The 24,626-nt window shown below is 51.6% G+C and overlaps 1 protein-coding gene across 5 annotated transcripts in view; it reads left to right on the top strand.

Annotated features, from left to right (window-relative positions):
• The window catches only part of RYR1 (ryanodine receptor 1), a 125,377-nt gene that overhangs the window by 37,136 nt on the left and 63,615 nt on the right, over window positions 1-24,626 (top strand). For all 5 annotated transcript variants that reach the window (XM_043435392.1, XM_043435391.1, XM_043435394.1 and 2 more), the window contains exons 29-56: window positions 167-299; window positions 1,110-1,270; window positions 1,869-2,034; window positions 2,671-2,757; window positions 2,922-3,148; window positions 4,652-5,264; window positions 6,794-7,069; window positions 7,411-7,611; window positions 8,162-8,273; window positions 11,718-11,864; window positions 14,451-14,724; window positions 15,727-15,841; window positions 15,927-16,059; window positions 16,662-16,756; window positions 18,334-18,469; window positions 18,720-18,906; window positions 18,999-19,107; window positions 19,481-19,601; window positions 19,695-19,864; window positions 20,158-20,378; window positions 20,461-20,551; window positions 21,491-21,631; window positions 22,039-22,202; window positions 22,299-22,377; window positions 22,631-22,720; window positions 23,406-23,546; window positions 23,898-23,972; window positions 24,073-24,148. In XM_043435392.1, coding sequence (XP_043291327.1) covers window positions 167-299; window positions 1,110-1,270; window positions 1,869-2,034; window positions 2,671-2,757; window positions 2,922-3,148; window positions 4,652-5,264; window positions 6,794-7,069; window positions 7,411-7,611; window positions 8,162-8,273; window positions 11,718-11,864; window positions 14,451-14,724; window positions 15,727-15,841; window positions 15,927-16,059; window positions 16,662-16,756; window positions 18,334-18,469; window positions 18,720-18,906; window positions 18,999-19,107; window positions 19,481-19,601; window positions 19,695-19,864; window positions 20,158-20,378; window positions 20,461-20,551; window positions 21,491-21,631; window positions 22,039-22,202; window positions 22,299-22,377; window positions 22,631-22,720; window positions 23,406-23,546; window positions 23,898-23,972; window positions 24,073-24,148 — 4,541 coding nt within the window. The remainder of the gene's footprint in view (window positions 1-166; window positions 300-1,109; window positions 1,271-1,868; window positions 2,035-2,670; window positions 2,758-2,921; window positions 3,149-4,651; window positions 5,265-6,793; window positions 7,070-7,410; window positions 7,612-8,161; window positions 8,274-11,717; window positions 11,865-14,450; window positions 14,725-15,726; window positions 15,842-15,926; window positions 16,060-16,661; window positions 16,757-18,333; window positions 18,470-18,719; window positions 18,907-18,998; window positions 19,108-19,480; window positions 19,602-19,694; window positions 19,865-20,157; window positions 20,379-20,460; window positions 20,552-21,490; window positions 21,632-22,038; window positions 22,203-22,298; window positions 22,378-22,630; window positions 22,721-23,405; window positions 23,547-23,897; window positions 23,973-24,072; window positions 24,149-24,626) is intronic.

Here is a 24,626-nt window from a genome sequence, read left to right as displayed (position 1 = left end):
GTGGGCTACAGTCCATGCGGCTGCAGAGTTGGACACGACTGAGCACACATGCATGCACACCCGTACGTACGTGGGATGAATGTGGAGGCCTGAACATCGCGATGGGAGGGCTGGGGGGCTGGGCTGGAGAGTGAGCCTCATGACAGCCTCCCCTCTTCACCACCAGGTTCTTGTTCAAGGCCAAGAAGGCCGCCATGATGACCCAGCCACCAGCCACGCCCACTCTGCCCCGACTCCCTCACGAGGTGGTGCCTGCTGACGACCGTGATGACCCTGAGATCATCCTCAATACCACCACGGTGCGAACCAAGGACCCTCGGCAGACTTCCAAATTCCATGCCGTAGTCCCCAGTAATTGCCCTTATCTGGGGATACCCCAGTATCTACTGGAAACCACAAAATATAGTACACATTGACTTAAACCCTTTGAACCCCTAAATCCATATAGCTAAGGGTCTAAAAATTGCAGGGAACACAAGTCATGAGGCATGCTGACCTAACTCCCAGGAATCCCCAAATCCCAAGGATAAACCAACATAGACTCAGGACCCCCATATCTGGGTTCACCCTTGTAAACTCACCACCCCCAAATTTAACTATTCTAGTGGCTCAGACGGTAAAGCGTCTGCCTACGATGCAGGAGACCCGGGTTCAATCCCTGGGTTGGAAAGATCTCCTGGAGAAGGAAATGGCAACCCACTCCAGTATTCTTGCCTGGAAAATCCCACGGACGGAGGAAACTGGTAGGCTACAGTCCATGGGGTGGCAAAGAGTCAGACTCAACTGAGGGACTTCACTTTCACTTTCACTAGTATATTCCTGGGAGCCAGAATTCACAATATCCCAGTGTAGTTTTGGGATTCCCCAAATCTGGAATATTTTCTGAGACAAATAGCCTAGTGGTGGGAGGGACCCAAATTTGAGGGTGTCACAAAACTGTCCCAAAAGATTCCCAGATCTAGACATACATCAGTAAATACAGAAAGAGAGGGTCTCAAATGCAGCAACTTCTTGTCAAACCCCCAGGGACACTGAGAATCCAGGGAAACCAACTAAGAGCCCCAGGGAGGCCCTGGGACTGACCGCTGGTCTCCCCTTCGCCTCTCCAGTACTATTACTCCGTGAGGGTCTTTGCCGGCCAGGAGCCCAGCTGCGTGTGGGTGGGCTGGGTCACCCCTGACTACCACCAGCACGACATGAACTTCGACCTCAGCAAGGTCCGGGCGGTGACAGTGACCATGGGAGACGAGCAAGGCAATATCCACAGCAGGTGTGGGCAGGGGTGGGGCACAGCCTGTTGGGGGCAGGCACGCTGGGCACCTCCCTTTCCTTCCCTCCTGTCTTCCTGCTTACTTCCCTCTCCATGGCTCCTACTCTGAGTTTTCCCTCCTCCTTTTTTTTTTTTTGGTAAATGTTGGCTGCGCTGGGTCTTCAGTGCAGCGTGCAAAGCTTTCTCGAGTTGCAGTGTGTGGCTCAGTTTGCCCCACGGTATGTGGGATTTTAGTTCCCTGACCAGAGGTCGAACCCACAACCCCTGCATTGGAAGGTGGATTCTTAACCACTGGACTGCCAGGGAAGTCGCCTCCTTTCCCATCTTGTCATCTGCTTTCTAGGTTACCTCCTTTCTCTGTTCTCTCCTTCTGCTCCCCTTCCTTCTTCTCCTTCCAGAATCCACCACCAGCTCCTAAGAATTCTAGCTTCCAGGGGCTCAGGGTCTGGGGTGAGGGGTTTCAGTGCTCAGGTCTACAGGTGGTGGGTGTTTGGGGGTGGGACTCTGAGTCCTGGTATTCTGGGAGCTTGGGGAAGGGGGTGTCCAGGGGTTCAGAACGCCTGGGGATCAGTGTGCTGACCACTCCTGTGTCCTCCAGCCTCAAGTGCAGTAACTGCTACATGGTGTGGGGCGGAGACTTCGTGAGCCCCGGGCAGCAGGGCCGGATCAGCCACACGGACCTTGTCATTGGCTGCCTGGTGGACTTGGCCACTGGCCTAATGACCTTTACCGCCAATGGCAAAGAGAGCAACACCTTTTTCCAGGTGAGCCCAGCCCCTCAGCAACTTAGCAATAGCATCCTCGTGACCTAGCATCCCAGGACAGTCCACCAAGAGGACAGGCCCCAGGGAGACAGAACAAAAACAACCTCACAACAGGCCAGAGCTGTACTGTGGCTATGGGAGGTGCCTGGGAGACCATCTGCTGACATCTAGAAAGATGGAGACAGAGCAGAGCCTTGACCTTGGAGAGAGGTTCATATTCCATCTTGGGCTGGGTGGTACCAGTCACCACCTTTTCACCAATCAAGGAAAACCCTAGGATGGACCAGAATTCTAAAGTGGTATTTTCCTTTTCAACATTTGACTATGGACGGTTTCAAGCACACAACAAAATTAAAGGAATTGTACAGTGAGGGCCTATATACCTCCATCATGAATCTGCAAAGTCCCAGATGGCAGCTTCCCCTGAGGAGGTGGAGGAGGTTGGCCTTGCTGGATCAGAGGTGGTACAGTCCATGCGCAACCTCAGGGCCACTGTGGAGCCTCCCATGCCCGAGTTTGGATCTGTAGACACCAGCAGGATCAGCCTGGGGCAACTGGCTCTAGAGTTTGGGATCTGGAGTCAACACCACCTCCAGTTCATCCTCTTCCTCACCCTGCCCTCTTTTCCCTTGCCAGGTGGAACCCAACACAAAGCTGTTCCCTGCCGTCTTTGTCCTGCCCACGCACCAGAACGTGATCCAGTTTGAGTTGGGGAAACAGAAGGTCCGTGATGGGGCGCGAATGGGGGCAGGCTGAGGAGGGAGGTGCGGGAGGTCAGGCTGAAGCGTGTGCGGCGGGGGTGTAGTCTGGGAGGTCTTCCTGGAAGCGGAGCGGTGGGATCCAGCGCACTGGGAATCCTGACCCGTGCACGCCTCTGCGCCCCCCAGAACATCATGCCGCTGTCGGCCGCCATGTTTCTGAGCGAGCGCAGGAACCCCACGCCTCAGTGCCCGCCGCGGCTGGAGGTGCAGATGCTGATGCCCGTGTCCTGGAGCCGCATGCCCAACCACTTCCTGCAGGTGGAGACGCGGCGGGCGGGCGAGCGGCTCGGCTGGGCGGTGCAGTGCCAGGAGCCGCTCACCATGATGGCGCTGCACGTCCCCGAGGAGAACCGGTCAGGGCCCGCCCCGGCGCCCAGGGGTGGGGCGGGTACCTCAAGCCCTCTGGGGTCTGGATCCCACTGGGTGCCCCCTCCCCGTTACCCCTGGGCCTCCAGATAACACCCCAAGAGGCCCCCAGACCACCCTATTATCTGCAGATAGCACACCAGGGGGCTTTCAATCCATTTCAGCAGGCTCAGACTCACCTCCGGAGATGCAGACTCAACCCAAGCATGTCCAGATAACACCCCAGGGGACTCCAGACCCATCTCAGGGAGCCAGATCCACATCAAGAAGCTCACACAACACCCCAGGGGCCTCAAGTATACCTCAGAGTGTCTTGAACATTATTCAGAGAGGCTTAGATACACCCTAGGGTCTCTCGGGAGACCCTACACAGGGAGACTTTAGATGTGTCCCATGGAAATCTCTAACTCACTCCAGGGGACTCAGACACACCCAGCTAGACAGTATTCTCATGGATGACAGCAAAGCTTTTTACCAACTCTAAATGTGGCCAGGATCCCAGAGTGACCCCAGGAGGCTCCCAACATGCTTCATCTTTCCTTTATTCACTCATTCGACAAATAGCTCTGAGCCCCTCCTGTGTGACAACAGTGTTCCAGGTTGGAGACACCAAGCTCTTGTAAACGGCCATTCTAGTAATGCTCAGACCTACCCAGAGGGATTCAGACCCATCCCCAGAGTCCCCAGACACACCCATTTATTCATTTGTTCCTACAGCAAATATTTGTTGATCACATTTGTTGTGCAGTCACTCAGTCGTGTCCGACTCTTTGTGACCCCATGGACTGCAGCACACCAGGCTTCTCTGTCCTTCACCATCTCCTGCAGTTTGCTCAAACTTATGTCCATTGAGTCGGTGATGTCATCCAACCATCTCATCCTCTGTCATCCCCTTCTCCTCCTGCCCTCAATCTTTCCCAACATCAGGGTCTTTTCCAATGAGTCGGCTCTTTGCATCAGGTGGCCAAAGTATTGGAGCTTCAGCTTCAGCATCAGTCCTTCCAATGAGTATTCAGGGTTGATTTCCTTTGTGCTTAGTCCTTTTTAGGTGCTGGGAATATAGCAAACAAACAAAACAGGCAGGAATGTCCTGTCCTGATGAACTTTACATTCTGGTGGTGTTCAAATATATCCAGGGTACTCAGACCTGCCAGAGTGGGGTTTAGACCCAACCTGGAATCCCACATACATCTCACAGTCACCAGATCTTTTCCCTGGACTCTTAGGTCCCCAGGGTACCAGACCATCCTATAAACCCCAGATGTATCCCAGGGAGCCCCCCAGATCAGTGAGGGACTTCTAGAACCATTAAAAACTCTCCTAGACTCAGCACCACAGACCTCACAGAATCTTGATCCAGCAGAACACTGGGATTCCCTGCTAGGACCACCATCACTCGCCTGAGCGCCTCTTTGCCTCTCGGGTCTGTGTCTCTGCCTCCCACCTCCCCCGCTCGCTCTGTCTCTGATTGTGGCCCATCTCCACCACAGATGCATGGACATCCTGGAGTTGTCTGAGCGCTTGGACCTGCAGCGGTTCCATTCGCACACCCTTCGCCTCTACCGCGCGGTGTGCGCCTTGGGCAACAACCGCGTGGCGCATGCTCTGTGCAGCCATGTGGACCAGGCGCAGCTGCTGCACGCCCTGGAGGACGCGCACCTGCCCGGCCCTCTGCGAGCAGGCTACTACGACCTCCTCATCAGCATCCACCTGGAAAGCGCCTGCCGCAGCCGCCGCTCCATGCTCTCTGAGTACATCGTGCCCCTCACGTCTGAGACCCGCGCCATCACTCTCTTCCCACCCGGAAAGAGAGCGGACAACGGTCCCCGCCGCCACGGGCTTCCTGGCGTCGGCGTCACCACCTCGCTGCGGCCTCCGCACCATTTCTCAGCCCCGTGTTTCGTGGCTGCCCTGCCAGCTGCTGGGGCGGCAGAAGCCCCGGCCCGCCTCAGCCCCAGCATCCCTCTGGAAGCTCTTCGGGACAAAGCACTCAGAATGCTGGGAGAGGCGGTGCGAGATGGTGGGCAGCACGCTCGTGACCCAGTCGGGGGCTCCGTGGAGTTCCAGTTTGTGCCGGTGCTCAAGCTGGTGTCCACCCTGCTGGTAAGGACTTCCTCCTGCTTCCCTCTGTCCCGGTCTCTTCCGCAACCAAATCATCCATACGTCCATTCATCCACCCATACCTGCATACATTCCCCCTCCCATTTATGCATCCAACCACCCATTCATCTCTCCATCTATACACCCTTCACCTTCCAACTTATCCTTATATCACCTACTCATTCACTTTTCCTTCCATCCATTCATCTGTCACCTATTCATCTTCCTTCTTTTTGTTCAATCATTTAACCAACCATTATTTGTCTTCCACCCACCTTTCCATCCATCCATCTGTCCATTCAAACATACCCCCATCTACCCATCCAAAAGTTCATCATCTATTTATCCTTCCAGTCTCCACCCATTATCTATCCATCCATCTCTCCATCCATCCCTGCCTCCATCTATTCAACTTTCAATCTAGTTGTCCGTTCAACCTTCCATTCATCCATACATCATTTCATCCACTATTTCATCTATCCACCTACCCATTTATTTATTTATCTATTTTCCCTTCATACATCCAACCATCATTCTCCTTCCACTGTGTATCCATTCACCCACATATCCATTCATCCACCCATCCACGGATTCATCCATTCTTCCATCTTCCACCTACCTGTCCATCAATCCATGCATCTCTCTATCCATATGTATTAAGTACCCACAAATCCACCCAACCATCTACACCTGTTCATTTACCCGCTCATTCACTCATTCTCCATCCTTCTATCCATTCTTTATTTCATGTACTCTTTCATTCACTACCCATCTAATGATTCTTACATATAAACATCCATCCAGTTTTCACACACAAATCTATCCACCCATCCATCTATCCATCCCACCCCAGTACATAGTTATTTATGTATTTATCTATTTACTTATCCACTCATGTACTTGCTTATGCGTCTATCAAACCCCATGTTTCCACCCACCTCTCTAAACATCATTTATCCTGTCATCCATCTACCCACCATCTCTTCTTCCCCCTTTACCTTCACCTTTCAACCCATTATCCACCTATCCATAGACTTCTTCACACCTCTGCTATTTCATCTATTCATCCACCCAGTCACCCAGTTCTCCCCCATTCATTCATCTCTCTCTTTCCCCACTATTTTCCCTTTCATTTACCCCCTCTCCTTCCATCTCTTAGCATCTCCATTATGTTCACTGAGAGCTGGCATATACTGGGAGCTCTGAGGGCCTCTATCAGATGTAGGATGTGTCCTGTCAGAGATGCTCAGGTTTGGGAGAAAGGACATTCACTTGTGAAGGGAGAAGTGCTCATGTTTGGCTATGTGGTCTGGGCCGTGTAGATGGGACACAGGGTATGGATCTGGGGGGATCTTAAGGAAGGTGGATGGTGGGACAGGGGGATGCCATTCCTGTTTGTAGGAGGAATTGTATCCAGTCAATGCGGCAATGAATCTGGCTTGTGCTGGAGAATCAGGTCTGGGGAGTGAGGCTGGGACTTGATTATGGGAGCTATACAGGCTGCAGTGACAGAGCCAGCCTTTGTCCCCTAGGTGATGGGCATCTTTGGCGATGAGGATGTGAAACAGATCTTGAAGATGATTGAGCCTGAAGTATTCACTGAGGAAGAAGAGGAAGAGGAGGAGGAGGAGGAGGAGGAAGGGGAGGAGGAAGAGGAGGACGAGGAGGAGAAGGAAGAGGACGAGGAGGAGGAGGCACGGGAGAAGGAAGATGAGGAAAAAGAGGAGGAGGAGACAGCAGAGGGGGAAAAAGAGGACTTGGAGGAGGGGCTGCTCCAGATGAAGTTGCCCGAGTCTGTGAAGTTACAGGTGAGCTGGTTCTTCCTGTTTTTCCAGCCTCCATCCCTCTGGGCTGGGAGATGCAGGGCCTGGTGGGGCTGGAGTCTGGACTTTGACCCAAGGTAGTGGGGTGCTGTGGAGGGGCACAAAGCAGGGGAGTGCTGCTGGCTTTGAATGAGCTCTCTGGTTTCCTTGTGGGAGGTGAATTAGAAGGATGAGACCATGGAGATGGCCGCCTTGAGGATCCAGGCAGGAGACAGTGGTGGCTCAACCTGAACAGGGCCGTGGAGTCGGGAGGGAAGGCAAGAAGAGTTTCAAGGAAGTCATGGTCTCACCACCATCCCGCCTACCACATGGCTATCATCCCACAGATGTGTAACCTGCTGGAGTATTTCTGTGACCAAGAGCTACAGCACCGTGTGGAATCTCTGGCAGCCTTTGCAGAGCGCTATGTGGACAAGCTCCAGGCCAACCAGAGGGACCGCTATGCCATCCTCATGAAAGCCTTCACCATGACTGCAGCTGAGACAGCCCGACGCACTCGCGAGTTCCGCTCCCCACCCCAGGAGCAGGTCCTCTGACTCCTGACTCCAGCTGGCTTACTGTTTACCCCTCAATCTGAGCCACTTCTCTTGCCCTTGAGTATCACGGGTGATACTCAACCTCTAAATCTGACTCTGACCTCTGACCCTATTGATACACTTAACTGTTACTCTCTTGTGTGTGTGAGTCGCTCAGTTGTGTCTGACTCTGCAACCCCATGGACTGTAGCCCACCAGGCTCCTCTGTCCATGAAATTCTCTAGGCAAGAATACTGGAGTGGGTTGCTGTGCCCTTCTCCAGGGGATCTTCCCAACTCAGGGATTGAACTCAGGTCTCCCTCATTGCAGACAGATTCTTTACTGTCTGAGCCACCAGGAAAGTTCCGTTACTCTCTTACCTCTCTCTGAACCAGACTTCTGAGCCACTGCAGACTGACCCTGACTCCTTTCGAACCTTTAGCCACCCAGATATTCTTCACTGATTCGTGAGCTTAGACAGGAACTCACAGTTGGATATTTGATGCTCAACCTCAGAGTTCCTGCTCTGGGGTCCCTCACTCTAATCTCTGACCTTCCCTAGATCAACATGCTATTGCACTTCAAAGCTGCTGAGGATGAGGAAGAATGTCCTCTCCCTGAAGAGGTCCGACAGGATTTGCTCGAATTTCATCAAGACCTGCTGACACACTGTGGTAAGAGAGGAGATCAGAGAATCCACCTCCCAAACTTTCTTTTGAGACCTGTCTTGAAGTTTTCCTAAGATTTTCTGATCTTAAATATCTACAGGTCTTGTGAAGTAACTGTTGGTAAAATGAATGACTGAATGAATGAACATATTAGTGAACAGGTGGATGATGTGGAAGGATATGTTTATGTGGGTGTTTGGATGGATGTACATATGGGCTTCCCAGATGGCGCTATGCTGTGCTTAGTCACTCAGTTGTGTCCAGCTTTTTGTGACCCCATGGGCTGCAGCCTGCCAGGCTCCTCTGTCCTTGGGGATTCTCCAGGCAAGAATACTGGGTTGGGTTGCCATGCCCTCCTCCAGGGGATCTTACTAACCCAGGTATCGAACCCAGGTCTCCTGCATTGTAGGCGGATTCTTTACTGACTGAGCCAGCAGGAAAGCCCAAGAATACTGGAGTTACCCCTTATCCCTTCTTCTAGGGGATCTTCCTGACCCAGGAATCAAACCAGAGTCTACTGCCTTGCAGGTCGATTCTTTACCAGCTGAGCTACCTGGGAAGCCCCAGCCACCAGGTGGCGCTAGTGGTAAATAATACGCCTGTCAGTGCAGGAGACCAGATTTAATTCTTGGGGTGGGAAGATCCCCTGGAGGAGGAAATGGCAACCCACTCCAGTATTCTTGCCTGGGAAATTCCATGGACAGAGGAGCCTGGCGGGCTACAGTCCATGGGGTTGCAAAGATTCAGACATGACTGAGCGCGCGCGTGTGCGCGCACGCACACACGGATGAATGGCTATCAGTTCAGTTCAGTCTCTCAGTCGTGTCCAACTCTTTGTGATCCCATGGACTACAACACATCAGGCCTCCCTGTCCATCACCAACTCCCAGAGTTTACTCAAACTCATGTCCATTGAGTCAGTGGTGCCATCCAACCATCTCATCCTCTGTCATTCCCTTCTCCTCTTGCCTCAATCTTTTCCAGCATCAGGGTCTTTTCAGATGAGTCAGTTCTTCGCATCAGGTGGCCAAAGTTTTGGAGTTTCAGCGTCAGCATCAGTCCTTCTAGTGAATATTCACGACTGATTTTCTTTAGGATGAACTGGTTGGATCTCCTTGTAGTCCAAGGGGCTCTCAAGAGTCTTCTTCAACACCACAGTTCAAAAGCATCACTTTTTTGGTGCTCAGCTTCCTTTATAGTCCAACTCTCACGTCCATACATGACTACTGGAAAAACCATTGCTTTGACTAGACAGACCTTTGTTGGTAAAGTAATGTCTCTGCTTTTTAATATGCCGTCTAGGTTGGTCATAACTTTTCTTCCAAGCAGCAAGCGTCTTTTAATTTCATGGCTGCAGTTACCATCTGCAGTGATTTTGGAGCCCAAAAAATAAAATCTGTCACTGTTTCCCTATCTATTTGCCATGAAGTGATGGGACCAGATGCCATGACCTTAGTTTTCTGAATGTTGAGTTTTAAGCCAACTTTTTCACTTTCCTCTTTCACTTTCAAGAGGCTTTTTAGTTCCTCTTCACTTTCTGCCATAAGGATGTTGTCTTCTGCATATCTGAGGTTATTGATATTTCTCCCAGAAATCTTGATTCCAGCTTGTGCTTCATCCAGCCCAGTGTTTCTCATGATGTACTCTGCATATAAGTTAAATAAGCAGGGTGACAATATACAGCCTTGACATACTCCTTTCCCTATTTGGAACCAGTCTGTTGTTCCATGTCCAGTTCTAACTGTTGCTTCTTGACCTGCATACAGATTTCTCAAGAGGCAGGTCAGGTGGTCTGGTATTCCCATCTCTTTCAGAATTTTCCAGAGTTTGTTGTAATCCACACAGTCAAAGGCTCTGGCATAGTCAATAAAGCAGAAGTAGATATTTTTATGGAACTCTCTTGCTTTTTCTATGATCCAGTGGATGTTGGCAATTTAATCTTTGGTTCCTCTGCGTTTTCTAAATCCAGCTTGAATATCTGGAAGTTCACGGTTCACATACTGCTGAAGCCTGGCTTGGAGAATTTTGAGCATTACTTTACTAGTGTGTGAGATGAGTGCAATTGTGCAGTAGTTTGAGCATTCTTTGGCATTGCCTTTCTTTGGGATTGAAATGAAAACTGACCCTTTCCAGTCCTGTGGCCACTGCTGAGTTTTCCAAATTTGCTGGCATATAAGTGAATGGACAAGTGTGTGAACTGATGGAGAGAAGCATAGCTGAATAAAGAAGTGAGTAAAGAGATGGCTGGCTGGTTGGGTGAATAAAAAGAAAGATGGCTTGCGGGGTGGTTGACTGATCTCTATTGTTTCTCTAAGAAGTCAGCTGATCATCTTACTGCGATTGTTTTTTTATGTGATGACTCATTTTTCTCTGGCTGGCTTTCAATATTTCTCTTTGCTTTTGCCTCTAAGCAGTTTGAGTATGATGTATGTAGGTGTGGAACTCATTGAATTTATCCCACTTGAGTTTGCTGAGTTTCTTAAATGTGTAGATTAATATTTTTCATCAAATTTTGGACTTTGGGGCCATTATTTTTCTTTTTTTTTCATTATTTTTCTAAATAGTTTTCTGCCCCATTCTCATTGCTTCTTCTAGGACTCCCATTATGCATATGTTGTTATACTTGATGGTATACTATGGGTCTCTGTGGCTCTGTTAATTTTTATTCATTCTTTTATTAAGGCTGGATAACCTTTGTTGTTCTATGAATCAAGTTCATTGATTCTTTCTCCTTCTATCTCAAATATGCTGTTGTGCCTCTCTAATTTTTAAATTTCAGTTATTGTACTTTCAGTTATTGTACCGGCTTCTATATAGTTATTTTTGTATCTAGTTCTTTTTATTATTGGGTTTTGTTTTGTTTTTTTTTTTTGCTGTGTTGGGTCTTCATTGCAGCGAGTAGGGGCTACTCTCTAGTTGCAGTGTGGAGGCTTCTCATTGTGGTGGCTTCTCTTATTTCACAGGCTCTAGGGCTTGTGGGCTCAGCAGTTGCAGCTCGTGGGCTCTACAGTGTGGCTCAGTAGTTGTGGCCCTTGGCCTTAGCTGCCTTGAAAAATATGGGATCTTCCTGGACTAGGGATCAAACCCAAGACACTTGCATTGGCAGGTGAATTCTTAACCACTGGACCACCAGGGAAGTCCTACCTCTTTATCAGTAGTCTCTATTTGATGAGTCACTGTCATCATACTTCTCTTTAATACTTCAGACATGGTTTCCTTTAGTTCTGTGAAGATACTTGCAATAGTTGGTGTAAAAGACAAACAATTCAAAGAATGAATAAGTGAACAAATAGATGAACATATAAAGAAATAAATGAAAAACCCCATGAACACACACACATGAATGAGAAATAAATGCGTGAATACGTGAATGAATAAAGAAGTAAATGATCCAGCAGATTAATAAGCAAACAGATGAATGACATGCCTTCCCTTCTTGACCACCTCCAGGAATTCAGCTGGAGGGGGAAGAGGAGGAACCAGAGGAAGAAGCCACCCTGGGCAGTCGCCTGATGAGCCTGTTGGAGAAGGTGCGGCTGGTGAAGAAGAAGGAGGAGAAATCGGAGGAGGAACCACCTGCCGAGGAGCACAAACCCCGTGAGGACTGGGCCACCAGGGGAGAGACGGGGGTGGGCCAGGCAGCCCTGTGCTTAGGGAGCTTCTGGAGAGACGGGGGTGGGCCAGGCAGCCCTGTGCTTAGGGAGCTTCTGGCTACAAGACAGGCCCCAGGAGTGGCATGAGGGATGGGCAGGTGGTATTAATGAGAGAGGAGGAACGGAGGGTGGGGTGAGAGAGGAGGCCTGGAGGTGTGGCCCAAACACGGGGGCTGCACAGTGTGTGTGTTGAAATAGCGTGGCACATGACTACCAGAGGGGAACCGCACCTCCAACCTAGGACTGGGGGCAACTCCTGCACCACCGTGGTTTCCAAGGCTTTTCATTGTTTTTCTTTTATTTCTTGGTGAAACAATTACTGTGCTGAGGGATAGGAAAACAGTCATGGTAAATGTTGGGCCAGTAGGTCATTATACAAACTATGTATTAGCACCATATAACAAGGACAGAGTCCCTGACAATGCTACAGAGTTTATTCTATAACATTTAATAAATTATTGGACCAACTCTGGGCCAGGCACTATTGTTAGAGCTGGGGAATATATTGCTTCATGGCAAATATAAGGGGAAAAAGTGGAAGCAGTGATAGATTTTATTTTCTTGGGCCCCAGATCACTGTGGATGGTGACTGCAACCATGAAATTAAAAGACGCTTGTTCCTTGGAAGGAAAGCTATAACAAACCTAGGCAGCATATTAAAAAGCAGAGACGTCACTTTGCCAACAAAAGTCTATATAGTCAAAGCTATGATTTTTCCAGCAGTCATATATGGTTGATTCACAGAGTTGATTCGCAAAGAAGGCTGAGCACCAAAGAATTGATGATTTTGAACTGTGGTGCTGGAGAAGACTCTTGAGAGTCTCTTGGACTGCAAAAAAAATCAAACCAGTTAATCCTGAAGGAAGTCAACCCTGAATATTCATTGGAAGGACTGTTGCTGAAGCTGAAGCTCCAATACTTTGGCCACCTGATATGAAGAGCCGACTCATTGGAAAAGACTCTGATGCTGGGAAAGATTGAGAACAGGAGGAAAAAAGGGCAGCAGAGGACGAGGTGGTCAGATAGCATCACTTGACTGAATAGGCATGAATTTGAGCAGAGTCTGGAGGGCTACAGTCCATGGGGTCACAGAGAGGTGGACACGACTGAGCGACTAAACACAGCACACTCCCTGGAAGACAGTGGAGGACAGAGGAACCTGGCATGCTACAGTCCATGGGGTCACAAAAAGTCAGACACGACTTAGTGACAAACAACAACAAACTTTCAAAGTCTCTACCCTGAAGGCGTTTAGAATATTACAAAAGATATATATATATATATATATATATATTCCATAATGTCAAATGACCATAGATGCTAATAAGAAAAATGAAGTTGAGTAGAAGAGAAAGAGGGACAAAGATGGAAAGGTTAGAATGGGGGGAGAGGATGCAAAGATTTGGGAGAAGATGATTGGTACAGAAAGAACAGCCTGTGCAAAGGCCCTGAGGCAGGAACATCCTTGGTGCATTTAGAGGCCAGCGTGGCTGGAGCCAAGTGAGCAGGAGAGGTACTGAATATGAAGTGTGATGTGATGGGTCCAAAGTGTATAGAGCAGATGGACAGGGTAGGACATGTCACAGGTCATCATTCAGTGCCAGTGCAAGAAGGTTTCTCCTAACCCTGAGACATGGGAAACATCTATCTTCTTTCCCAGAAATCCTGGGAAGAAAAAGTGCCAGGAGAGAAAGAGAGATAGAAAGAGAAATGGATGCTGGATATAGGGGAGGAGAGTCCCAGGGAAATCACCAGGGAAAGAAAACAGTTCATTTTTTACATTATTTTCAAATGCCACCAATGTCCTCACAGTTTCTCTTTGTGTCTGTTGTCGCCCATGATGAAAAATTGGCTGGTTTTTTTTTTTTTTTTTTTGGCCACATCTTGTGGCACATGGGAGTTTAGTTCTCTGCCCAGGGATCAAACCCATACTTCTTGCATTAGAAGTGCAGAATATTAACCGCTGGACCACCAGGGAAGTCCCCAAAATTGTCTGCATTTTTACAGAGCAAGGGCTTCCCTGATAGCTCATCTGGTAAAGAATCTGCCTGCAATTTGGGAGACCTGGGTTCAATCCCTGGGTTGGGAAGATCCCCTGGAGGAGGGAAAGGCTACCCACTCCAGAATTGTGGCCTGGAGAATTTAATGGACTGTATAGTCCATGGGGTCACAGAGTTGGACACGACTGGGCGACTTTCACCTCACTTTGCTTTATAGAATTAATGGAATTAACATTTGTGCTTTCAAAGATGCTCCTAACAGCGCTCTAGTACTTTGCATCTGGTGGTACACATTCTTTTTCCTCTTGAAAAGGGGGCTCTTGTGGTCTGGGTATAGGGTGAAGATGACAAAGAGACTCTTAGGGCCATAGAACAGAGTCTGCCAGCATCTGCCCAGTCCTGGAAGGGGTAGGGTGGGGTTTAACAAGTACCAACTGAGAAGCCCTTTGGCAAGAAGGACCCCTCTTGCATTGTTCTGGCTCGTAGCCCTGTTCTGGGAAGACCGTTCAGACCCTGTGTCCCCTTCCCAGAGTCGCTGCAAGAGCTGGTGTCCCACACGGTGGTGCGTTGGGCCCAAGAGGACTACGTGCAGAGCCCGGAGTTGGTCCGCGCCATGTTCAGCCTCCTGCACCGGCAGTACGATGGGCTCGGGGAGCTGCTGCGCGCCCTGCCCCGGGCCTACACCATCTCCCCCTCCTCCGTGGAGGACACCATGAGCCTGCTGGAGTGCCTCGGCCAGATCCGCTCACTGCTCATCGTGCAGATGGGCCCCCAGGAGGAGAACCTCATGATCCAGAGCATCGGGTGAGGCCCCGCCCTTCCCCTATTGAGGCCCCTCCCCTTCCCCGCTGAGCCCCGCCCCTCCCCTGACTCAGCTCGTCTTCGCGGGAAGGGACCGGAGCCCTTTGGGCTCCCTCTTGTCGCCACCTCACGTCCTCTGGATGCAGTAAACGTGCCCCTCCCCACTTCTGCCCCATCCTCGGGGTGGTGTGCTCCTCCCAGCTGCTAGACTGTCTCCCCTTACCTCTCCACTCACTCCTGGGGAGCCTCTCCTACTTGCCCGTGACTCTTGGCACAAGATTTGCACCTTTTGAGCTTCCATTTCTTCATCTGTTAACTGAGAAAGAGCCACACCTACCTCTCGGAGTCGTGGTGTGGCTTCAGTGAGCTAGTGTGTTGTTTAGTCGCTAAGTTGTATACAACTCTTTTGCAACCCCATGGACTGTATCCGACTCTTTTGCAACCCCATGGACTGTAGCCCAATCCCATGGACTGGGATTGCCTCGTTGTCCCAGGCAAGAGTCCTGGAGCGGGTTGCCATTTCCTTCTCCAAGGGATCTTCCCAACCCAGGGATCAAACCCACATCTCCTGCTTGGTGGGCAGATTCTTTACCACTGAGCCACCTGGGAAGCCCAATAGCAACAATACTAGGTTTGAGCAGTCACTCAGTGTCAAGTATACCATGTTCATTCACCCAGCAAACATCTGTTGAGCATCTACTATATGCCAGGCCCTTTCTAGGCACTTGGCAATACAACATGCAACATGCTGAAGATGTCTGCCCCAGGGGAGCCCACCTTGGATCTTTGCCTGGTTTTCTTGTTTGTGAAACAGGGATAATTATAGTTCCTGCCTTCCAGAATGGACATGAGGCTTGGATGAGTTCAGATCAGTAAAGGGGGCGGTGCCGGGCACAAACTAGGAGTTCAGTAAATGTGAACTCTTACCACAGTCGAGGTGATGGCTCCCCCAGAGGTCTGGGGGCTCGCCATGGACTTGACCCCATGCACTCGGCCTGTCCACAGGAACATCATGAACAACAAGGTCTTCTACCAACACCCGAACCTGATGAGGGCACTGGGCATGCACGAGACAGTCATGGAGGTCATGGTGAACGTCCTTGGGGGCGGTGAATCCAAGGTAAGGGGGCTGTGTGGCCCAGGGAGCTCAGGGGAGGGGGCCAAGGGGGGCAGGCACTGACCACCGGCCCACCCTGCCCACCCAGGAGATCCGCTTCCCCAAGATGGTGACGAGCTGCTGCCGCTTCCTCTGCTACTTCTGCCGCATCAGCCGGCAGAACCAGCGCTCCATGTTCGACCACCTGAGCTACCTGCTGGAGAACAGCGGCATTGGCCTGGGTAAGAAGCCCTGAGCCCACTCCTGGCAGTCCATCCAGGCCGGGCCCCACTCTCCACTGGCTCACTCAGTCATTCAACAAATGTGCATGTGTGCATGCTAAGTCACATCAGTCATGTCCGACTCTTTGTGACCCCATGGACTGTAGCCTGTCAGGCCCCTCTGTCCATGGGATTCTCCAGGCAAGAATACTAGAGTGGGTTGCTATGCCCTCCTCCAGGGGATCTTCCTAACCCAGGGATCGAACCCTCATATCTTATGTCTCCTGCATTGGCAGACAGGTTCTTTACCACTAATGCCACCTGGGGAACTCAACCCACCCCAAATCTGGCCCTGTAATGAGTAGTGTTGGGGATACCCAGATAGCCCTGGGCCTGGCCCTCATGGGGCTCATAGTGGAGTGGGGAAGACAAACGCATCCTGGACTGAGACAGCTTGGACTTCTCAGGCCTGGGATGCGGAAGCATGGGTCAGAGGAGGCACTTGACCCAGGCTGGGAAAGAGGTGGTCAAGGAAGTCTTCCTGGAGGAGATGAGATAAACAAAAGTAAGACAGTCAGCCAGGCACCTCTAATGAACATTCTTATTGCCTCTCTCCCCCACAGGCATGCAGGGCTCCACTCCCCTGGACGTGGCAGCTGCCTCTGTCATCGACAACAATGAGCTGGCCTTGGCATTGCAGGAGCAGGATCTGGAGAAGGTATGGAGGGAAGAGGCCTGGCCCGCACCTGACCTCCTGGGGCACCTGCAGATTTGGGATACACTCTAGGGGTGCTGTTGTGCAGGATCCAGAACTGAATCACAAGGGGAATAATCTCAGGAAAGGAACAGGACCTAGTCACTCAGTCACGGTGTGTGTGTGCGCTTAGTCATTCAGTTGTATCTGCTTCTTTGTGACCCCAGGGCTGGGTGAAAATCCACGCCCCACCTCCCCAGCCATGTGGCCTTTGCATGTTTCTTGGCCATCTGCGCTCCCTGCTTCTGTGTATAGCGGTAAAGAGCAGCAGCTATGAAGTTCAGCAACTTAGGTTCAACTCTCCACACTGCCCCCCTTTGCTGTGTGGCTTTGGACTAGTGACTTAATTCTCCAGGCTTCCATCTCCTCATCTGTAGAATGAATATAATAGAAATAGTTTCATGTAGTTGTTCTGAGGATTAAATGAGTTAACCCACAAAAGCATTTACAAAACAGTACACACTCTCTGACAGTTAAATAATTTATTTAACAAACGTTTATTGAGCTCCTATTATGTGTCAGGACCTGTCCAAGGCAATAGGGGTATGACAGTGATTGAGATGGTAAAAAATCCTTGTCTTTGTGAAGCTGACATTCTAGTTGGGAAGATGTAAAATAAACATGATGAATAAGAAAATATATAAGTAAATATATATATATATATATATATATAAGTAAATATATAAGTAAAATATATAAAATAAGGGCTTCCCAGGTGGCTCAGTGGTAAAGAATCTGCCTGCCAAGTAGGAGCTGCAGGAAATGCGTGTTCGATCCCTGGGTCGGGAAGATCCCCTGGAGGAGGAAATGGCAACTCACTTCTAGTAATCTTGCTAGGATAATTCCATGGACAGAGAAGCCTGGTGAGCTACAATCCATGGGGTCGCAAAGAGTCTGACACAACTGAAGTGACGGAGCATGCACACATGCATGGTGTATTAGCAAGTGGCAAGTGTTAAGGAGGAAAAAACAAGGGAGGAATATCAAGTGTTGGAAGGGTGTGCCCAAATTTAGACAAGAGTGGTCACAGAAAGCCTCACTGAGAAAGTGATAGGTAAAGTTCTGAAGGAGACAGGGGCCATACGGACATGGAGGGGGAAGGAGAGCATTCCAAGCTGGGAAACAGCCAGTGCAAGGGCCCTGGGGCAGGAGTGAACTCAACAAGTTTGATAAACAGCAAAGAGACCAGTGTGGTTGTAGCAGAGGGAGACAGGGTGAGTGCTAGAAGGTGAGGGCAGGGAGGTGACAAAGGCAGGCTATATGGAGGGTCTTTGGGCATAGCCCTAAGTGAGATGGCATCACGGTATTTGCAGGGTCCCTCTGACTGTGTGGGGGACAGACGGGGTTTAAGGGAACAGTGAGCCCAGGGAGAAGGTGGCTGCGATGGTCCAGGGGGGAGATGATGGTGGAAGATGAGGGTTATTGGCTGAGGGATCCAGAGACAATCGGATGGCAGAAGTCCTGGGGAAGACAGGGACTTGAGCCTTGGGGAAGAAGGTAGTGTGGGTCGAGCCCCTGGCTGAGCCTCCCTCTACGCCCAGGTGGTGTCCTACCTGGCTGGCTGTGGCCTCCAAAGCTGCCCCATGCTCCTGGCCAAAGGATACCCAGACATCGGCTGGAACCCCTGTGGTGGCGAGCGTTACCTGGACTTCCTGCGCTTCGCTGTCTTTGTCAATGGTGAGGCGGGAGATGGAAGTAACAGGGCGGTAGGCTGGGGGCGGGGTCACAGGTCAAACCTCCCTTGGGTGTGGTCCATATTCTAGGCCAGAGGCCTGGCCTGGGCAGGGGTGCCTCCTAGTGGGCACAGGGCAGGGTCTGGAGGTCAACGGGGGCCTGGAGTTCACCCCCGAGGTGCCAGGTTGAGGGCCGCCCAGGGAGGAACCCTGGGCAGTGGCTCAAGAGGCCTCGTGACCCTGTGAGCCACCAGGTGAGAGCGTGGAGGAGAATGCCAACGTGGTGGTGCGGCTGCTGATCCGCAAGCCCGAGTGCTTTGGGCCTGCCCTGCGGGGCGAGGGCGGCTCGGGGCTGCTGGCCACCATCGAAGAGGCCATCCGCATCTCCGAGGACCCTGCGCGGGATGGCCCAGGCGTCCGTAGGGACCGGCGGCGCGAGCAGTGAGTCTCCCGACCTCTCCTCGACAGAACAAACCACCCTCCCCAATCCCCTTGATGCGGCCCCCTCCTCACATCACCGCCTTCTCCTGCAGCTTCGGGGAGGAGCCCCCCGAAGAAAACCGGGTGCACCTGGGACATGCCATCATGTCCTTCTACGCAGCCTTGATTGACCTGCTGGGACGCTGTGCGCCAGAGATGCATGTGAGACCTGAAGCCCCGGCTGGGGCTCGGGGCATGGCCAACCTTGAACCTCTTCATTCAGACATTCAGTGATGTTGATTTAGCTCTTGCTGTGTGGCTGGTCCTGGGCCAGGCAACGCAGGGGACACACCAATAACTAAGAGCCTGTGGCCCCACTCTCATGGACCTCCCAGTCCAGTGGAGGAGACCAGGCAGTGAAAGCGGGCTTGTCAGGGCTACAGGCAAACAGCGCAGGCAGAGGGATCAGGGCTGGAAATTCTAGCATTCACTCCAGCAGACAGGGTCCTGCTTTATGTGCCAGTGGGTCAGGAAGGGATGGAATGAGCAAATGTGGTGTGGGATGCCCGATGACATGCCCACCTCCCCTCTCCAGCTAATTCAAGCCGGTAAGGGTGAGGCCCTGCGGATCCGTGCCATCCTGCGCTCCCTTGTGCCCCTGGACGACCTCGTGGGCATCATCAGCCTCCCGCTGCAGATCCCCACCCTGGGCAAAGGTGCGGAGGAGCGGGACTCAGCAAGGGACTGACGCTGGGGAGGAAGCAGAGGGGCCCCAAGGGCAGCACTGATCCCAGTCTCCTTGCCCACAGACGGGGCCCTGGTGCAACCAAAGATGTCAGCATCCTTTGTGCCCGACCACAAGGCTTCGATGGTGCTCTTCCTGGACCGGGTATATGGCATTGAGAACCAGGACTTCCTGTTGCACGTGCTGGATGTGGGATTCCTGCCCGACATGCGGGCAGCTGCCTCGCTGGACACGGTGAGTATCCTGGCCACCCTCCCGGCCTCCACAGTTGAGATGGGTCATCGGAACGCCTGCAGAACAGTCTAATCTGGGTAATGAGGTAATCTGGATAATCTGGTAATGAGGGTTCATTAATTGACTCCTGGACTTTTGTATTTGTTTGAAATTTTTTTAGTCCAAAGTAATAAGGGTAATAGAGACTGGGAGGAGCAGGTTTGGGGCGAAGATCAGAGGCCTGGCTGGTTGAGTTGCCAGGGCAACCCCAGGAGCAGGCACGGGGGACCTGATGTCCCCACCCTGCGCCCCAGGCCACTTTCAGCACGACGGAGATGGCGCTGGCCCTGAACCGCTACCTGTGCCTGGCGGTGCTGCCGCTCATCACCAAATGTGCGCCGCTGTTTGCGGGAACGGAGCATCGCGCCATCATGGTGGACTCCATGCTTCACACGGTGTACCGCCTGTCCCGCGGCCGCTCGCTCACCAAGGCGCAACGCGACGTCATCGAGGAATGCCTGATGGCGCTCTGCAGGTGGGGCGGGGCCAGGTGGGCGGGGCCACGAGTGGGGCGGGCCCTGGGGAGAGATAACCCCGCCCTGTGCGTGTCCCCGCAGGTACATCCGCCCGTCCATGCTGCAGCACTTGCTGCGGCGCCTGGTGTTCGACGTGCCCATCCTTAACGAGTTCGCCAAGATGCCGCTCAAGGTGAGGGCAAGCCCGCTTCAGCTTGCGTATTTCCATGCTCCACCCACCGCCTTGCTCTGCAGCTTTTCAGTATCACATCGCCTGGGCCGGTTAACCTGCAAATGTTCGGGCAGCAGGCCGCATAGAAACTTCTTTTTTTTTTTTTTTAGAAACTTCTGTAATATTCTTATTTTCATACTAGGATTCCCAGGTCATTCACTTTGCGTCATTTGTGCCTCTAGCACTCCCTAATTAGAGTTTAATTCGCCCAGCAGTGAGCCAGCCCCCCTTAATTAGCATATATTTGTGTGGGACGCACCGCTTTTTCTAATCAGTAAGCTTATTCACATGCTTAGACCACCAGCCTTCCGCTATTCAAATGAGAGCATTTACTTGAATCAACAGTACCACAGCTATCCTACATATTTTCACTGTCTCGCCTATTATTTTTTCATTTGCATGCTTGTTTGCCTAAGGAGATACCCCCAACTCACATATCTTAACTATTTTGCACAATACGTCTAAATCAGCCCATTTCAAATTTGCATATTGGATAGTAGAGGCTCTCTCCCCAATTACCATATGTTTGCATGGAGTACTGAGTATGTTTCTACTTGCCATGTTAATTCACATAAAGACAGATCACTTCATCTTTATGCCCATTTGCACACGACCCTTCCCATGGACTAATATCCGCATGCTTATTTGTGTAAAGCAAATCCAGCTTTGATTTAATGCCCATCCCAATTCTGAATAAGAGTGCCAAATTTAAACTGTCCAGGATCACTTCCCAATATGCATATAATTCTCTTATTAGCATGTCATTTGCATGATCCACACCTCCTTCATTTAAATTTAAAATTTAAAATCAGTGGCACCCTGGGCCTCCCTAGGCCTTCATTTGCCTACCACCTGTTTATGTCTCCCTCATTTGTGTGTCCCCCTCTTGCTCCCACCCAGCTCCTCACCAACCACTATGAGCGCTGTTGGAAGTACTACTGCCTCCCCACAGGTTGGGCCAACTTTGGGGTCACCTCGGAGGAAGAGCTGCACCTCACTCGTAAACTCTTCTGGGGCATCTTTGACTCGCTGGCCCATAAGGTCTGAGCACCCAGGGCTCCTGAAAGAAACCTGTTTGGAGGGCTTGGGATCTGAAGTCAGGGATCCAAAATGAAATTCCCAGTTTGGAGGTTCAGGGAGGGATGCGTCCCCAGTTCTGCAGGTCTGGATCTAGGAGGATCTATGATGAGTTGGGTCTCTGGTTTGAATGTCATGGAAGAGGGAATGGGGGACTCTAGTTTGGGGGCTTGGAGAGGATTAATTAGGGGTGCTTTGAGAGTCCGGGTGGGTCTGAGGTTTGAGTTTCAGAGTGAGACCATACTTCAGGTCTGAGGACTTGAGAAAGAGGGTTGATTATTGGAGGGGTGAATTTGAAGTCCTGGGGCTCCAGAATTGGAAGGCTCAGCCAGGCCTGCAGTGACCCACCCTGCCCCCCTCACATTCCCCAGAAATATGATCAAGAGTTGTACCGCATGGCTATGCCCTGCCTGTGTGCCATCGCAGGGGCCCTGCCCCCGGACTACGTGGATGCCTCATACTCATCCAAGGCTGAGAAAAAGGCCACGGTGGATGCTGAAGGCAACTTTGATCCTCGGCCTGTGGAGACCCTCAAGTGAGGCCTGCGGGCAGTGGGGGGCTGGGGAAAGGAGGTTTCAGAGATGGAAGGACGGGCCAGATCCAACATCTGGTGACCCCATCCCCCCAATAGTGTGATCATCCCAGAGAAGCTGGACTCCTTCATTAACAAGTTCGCGGAGTACACACACGAGAAGTGGGCCTTTGACAAGGTCAGCATTAGGATCCTCCCATCCCCAGGAACTCCCCACCCTTGCCCACCTTCCTCAAGACCTCAGCTTTCCCCCAGACCCAGATCCTCCTCGAGGGCCCCAGATTTCCCTGAGACCCATAACTCCTTTTGGAGCCCTCAACCCCTCCAGGGCTCCCCTTCAGTGTTCCCCAGGCTGGTGTCCACCCCTCATCCTGCTCCCACCCTCAACTCCATAGTGACACTGTCCCCACCTGTCCCATCTCATCCTTCAGATCCAGAACAACTGGTCCTATGGGGAGAACATAGATGAGGAACTCAAGACCCATCCCATGCTGAGGCCCTACAAGACCTTTTCAGAGAAGGTGACCAAACCTTGGGACAGAAAGTTGGGGGTCCAAAGTTGGGGGCTTCAGAGAGGAGGAGGCAGCTTCATAGGCTTGGATCTAGCTGGATCTGTGGATTGGAGTTCCTCACCCATGGACTTTTGTTGTTGTTCAGCCGCTCATTTGTGTCCAACTCTTTGGGACCCTGTGAACTGCAGCATGCCAGGCTCCCCTGTCCTTCACTATCTCAAACTTGCTCAAACTCATGTCCATTGAATCAGTGATGCCATCCAACCATCTCATCCTCTGTAGCCCCCTTCTCCTCCTATCCTCAGTCTTTCCCAGCATCAGGGTCTTTTCTAATGAGTCAGCTCTATGGACTTTGCCTTCTGGCAAACCTGACTGCCTCCCATAGATCACGGACTCCTGGTGTGTCTTCTTTTAGAAACAGTCAGAGGGATTAGGTTTGATTCCTTGACCATACAACTTAACTTCTCTGAGTCTCATGTGTAGCATGGGATGATAAGAACTTGTTTGGGAGGCTGTGTTACAGGGCAGGTAAGAGACTTGGTTTTGAATTCGGACTGGACCGCTTCCTAGACATGCTGTCAAGGGTTTTCCCCTTCTTGGGACCCTGGTGGCCAATGAGGCTGAGCCAGGAGGTCCTACCTCCCCCTCCCTCTCACCCCGTTCCACTAACTCCGCTCCCTCCTGTGCACCCCAGGACAAAGAGATTTACCGCTGGCCCATAAAGGAGTCCTTGAAGGCCATGATTGCCTGGGAATGGACGATAGAGAAAGCCAGGGAGGGTGAGGAGGAGAAGACGGAGAAGAAGAAAACCCGGAAGATATCACAAAGCGCCCAGGTGGAGGCGGGCGGGCGGGCGGGCGGGGCGGGGGCGGGGGCGGGGGGTGGGGTCACGACGCGGTGGAGAGCGGCTAGAAGGGGCGGGGCCAGGAGGGGTGGGGCCAGGTAGGATGTGGGGTCGAGAGAGGGAAAAGGGCCCAAGGGAAGGAAGTGGGGTCAGCGGTAGCGGGGAGGCCAGGAGAGGGGTGCAGGCTAAGAGATCTGGAGCCTGAAAAACTGCAGAGGGCAGAAGAGCAGAGGGTGGCTTAGAGGCAGGCCTTTAAGGAAAGGTGGCAAGGAGGGGATAAATTGGGTTGGGGCCTGGGCTTCCTGCGAACCAATCATGCCCCCCTCTCCCCTGTCACCCCAGACCTATGATGCAAGGGAAGGCTACAACCCGCAACCCCCTGATCTCAGTGGAGTTACCCTGTCTCGGGAGCTGCAAGTGAGTCTTCTGGCCCTTTATTTGGGAACATGGAGGTGTCTGTGGCAGGAGGAGAACATCCTCTGAATGTGGGCCTTGACCCCTTTGCATCCACTCCTAGGCCATGGCGGAACAACTGGCGGAAAATTACCACAACACATGGGGGCGCAAAAAGAAGCAGGAGCTGGAAGCCAAGGGTGAGGGCGCCCACCCCACCCCCGCACAGACTCCCCTTCTCCGCAGTTCTCCTAGTCACAGGCTCTGGAGTCCTAAGGGCCTGGGTTAGAGTTGCGTGACTTTGAACGATTGCTTTCACCCCCATTAAACCTTCCTTTCTGTGTCTCTCAGTTCAGTTCTGTCGCTCAGTCATGCCCAACTCTTGGCGACTCCATGGACTGCAGCACCACAGGTTTTCTTGTCCATCACCAACTCCCAGAGCTTGTTCAAACTCATGTCCACTGAGTTGGTGATGCCATCCAGCCATCTCATCCTCTGTCGTCCCCTTCTCCTGCCTTCAATCTTGCCCAACATCAGGGTCTTTTCTAATGAGTCAGTTTTTCCCATCAGGTGGCCAAAGTATTGGAGTTTCAGCTTCAGCATGAGTCCTTCTAGTGAATATTCAGGACCTATTTCCTTTAGGATAGAAGGGTTGGATCTCCTTGCAGTCCAAGGGAC

The sequence above is a fragment of the Cervus canadensis genome, chromosome 18 (assembly GCF_019320065.1).
Source record: "Cervus canadensis isolate Bull #8, Minnesota chromosome 18, ASM1932006v1, whole genome shotgun sequence".
NCBI classification, from domain to species: domain Eukaryota; kingdom Metazoa; phylum Chordata; class Mammalia; order Artiodactyla; family Cervidae; genus Cervus; species Cervus canadensis.
This window is presented reverse-complemented; position numbering and strand designations above follow the sequence as displayed.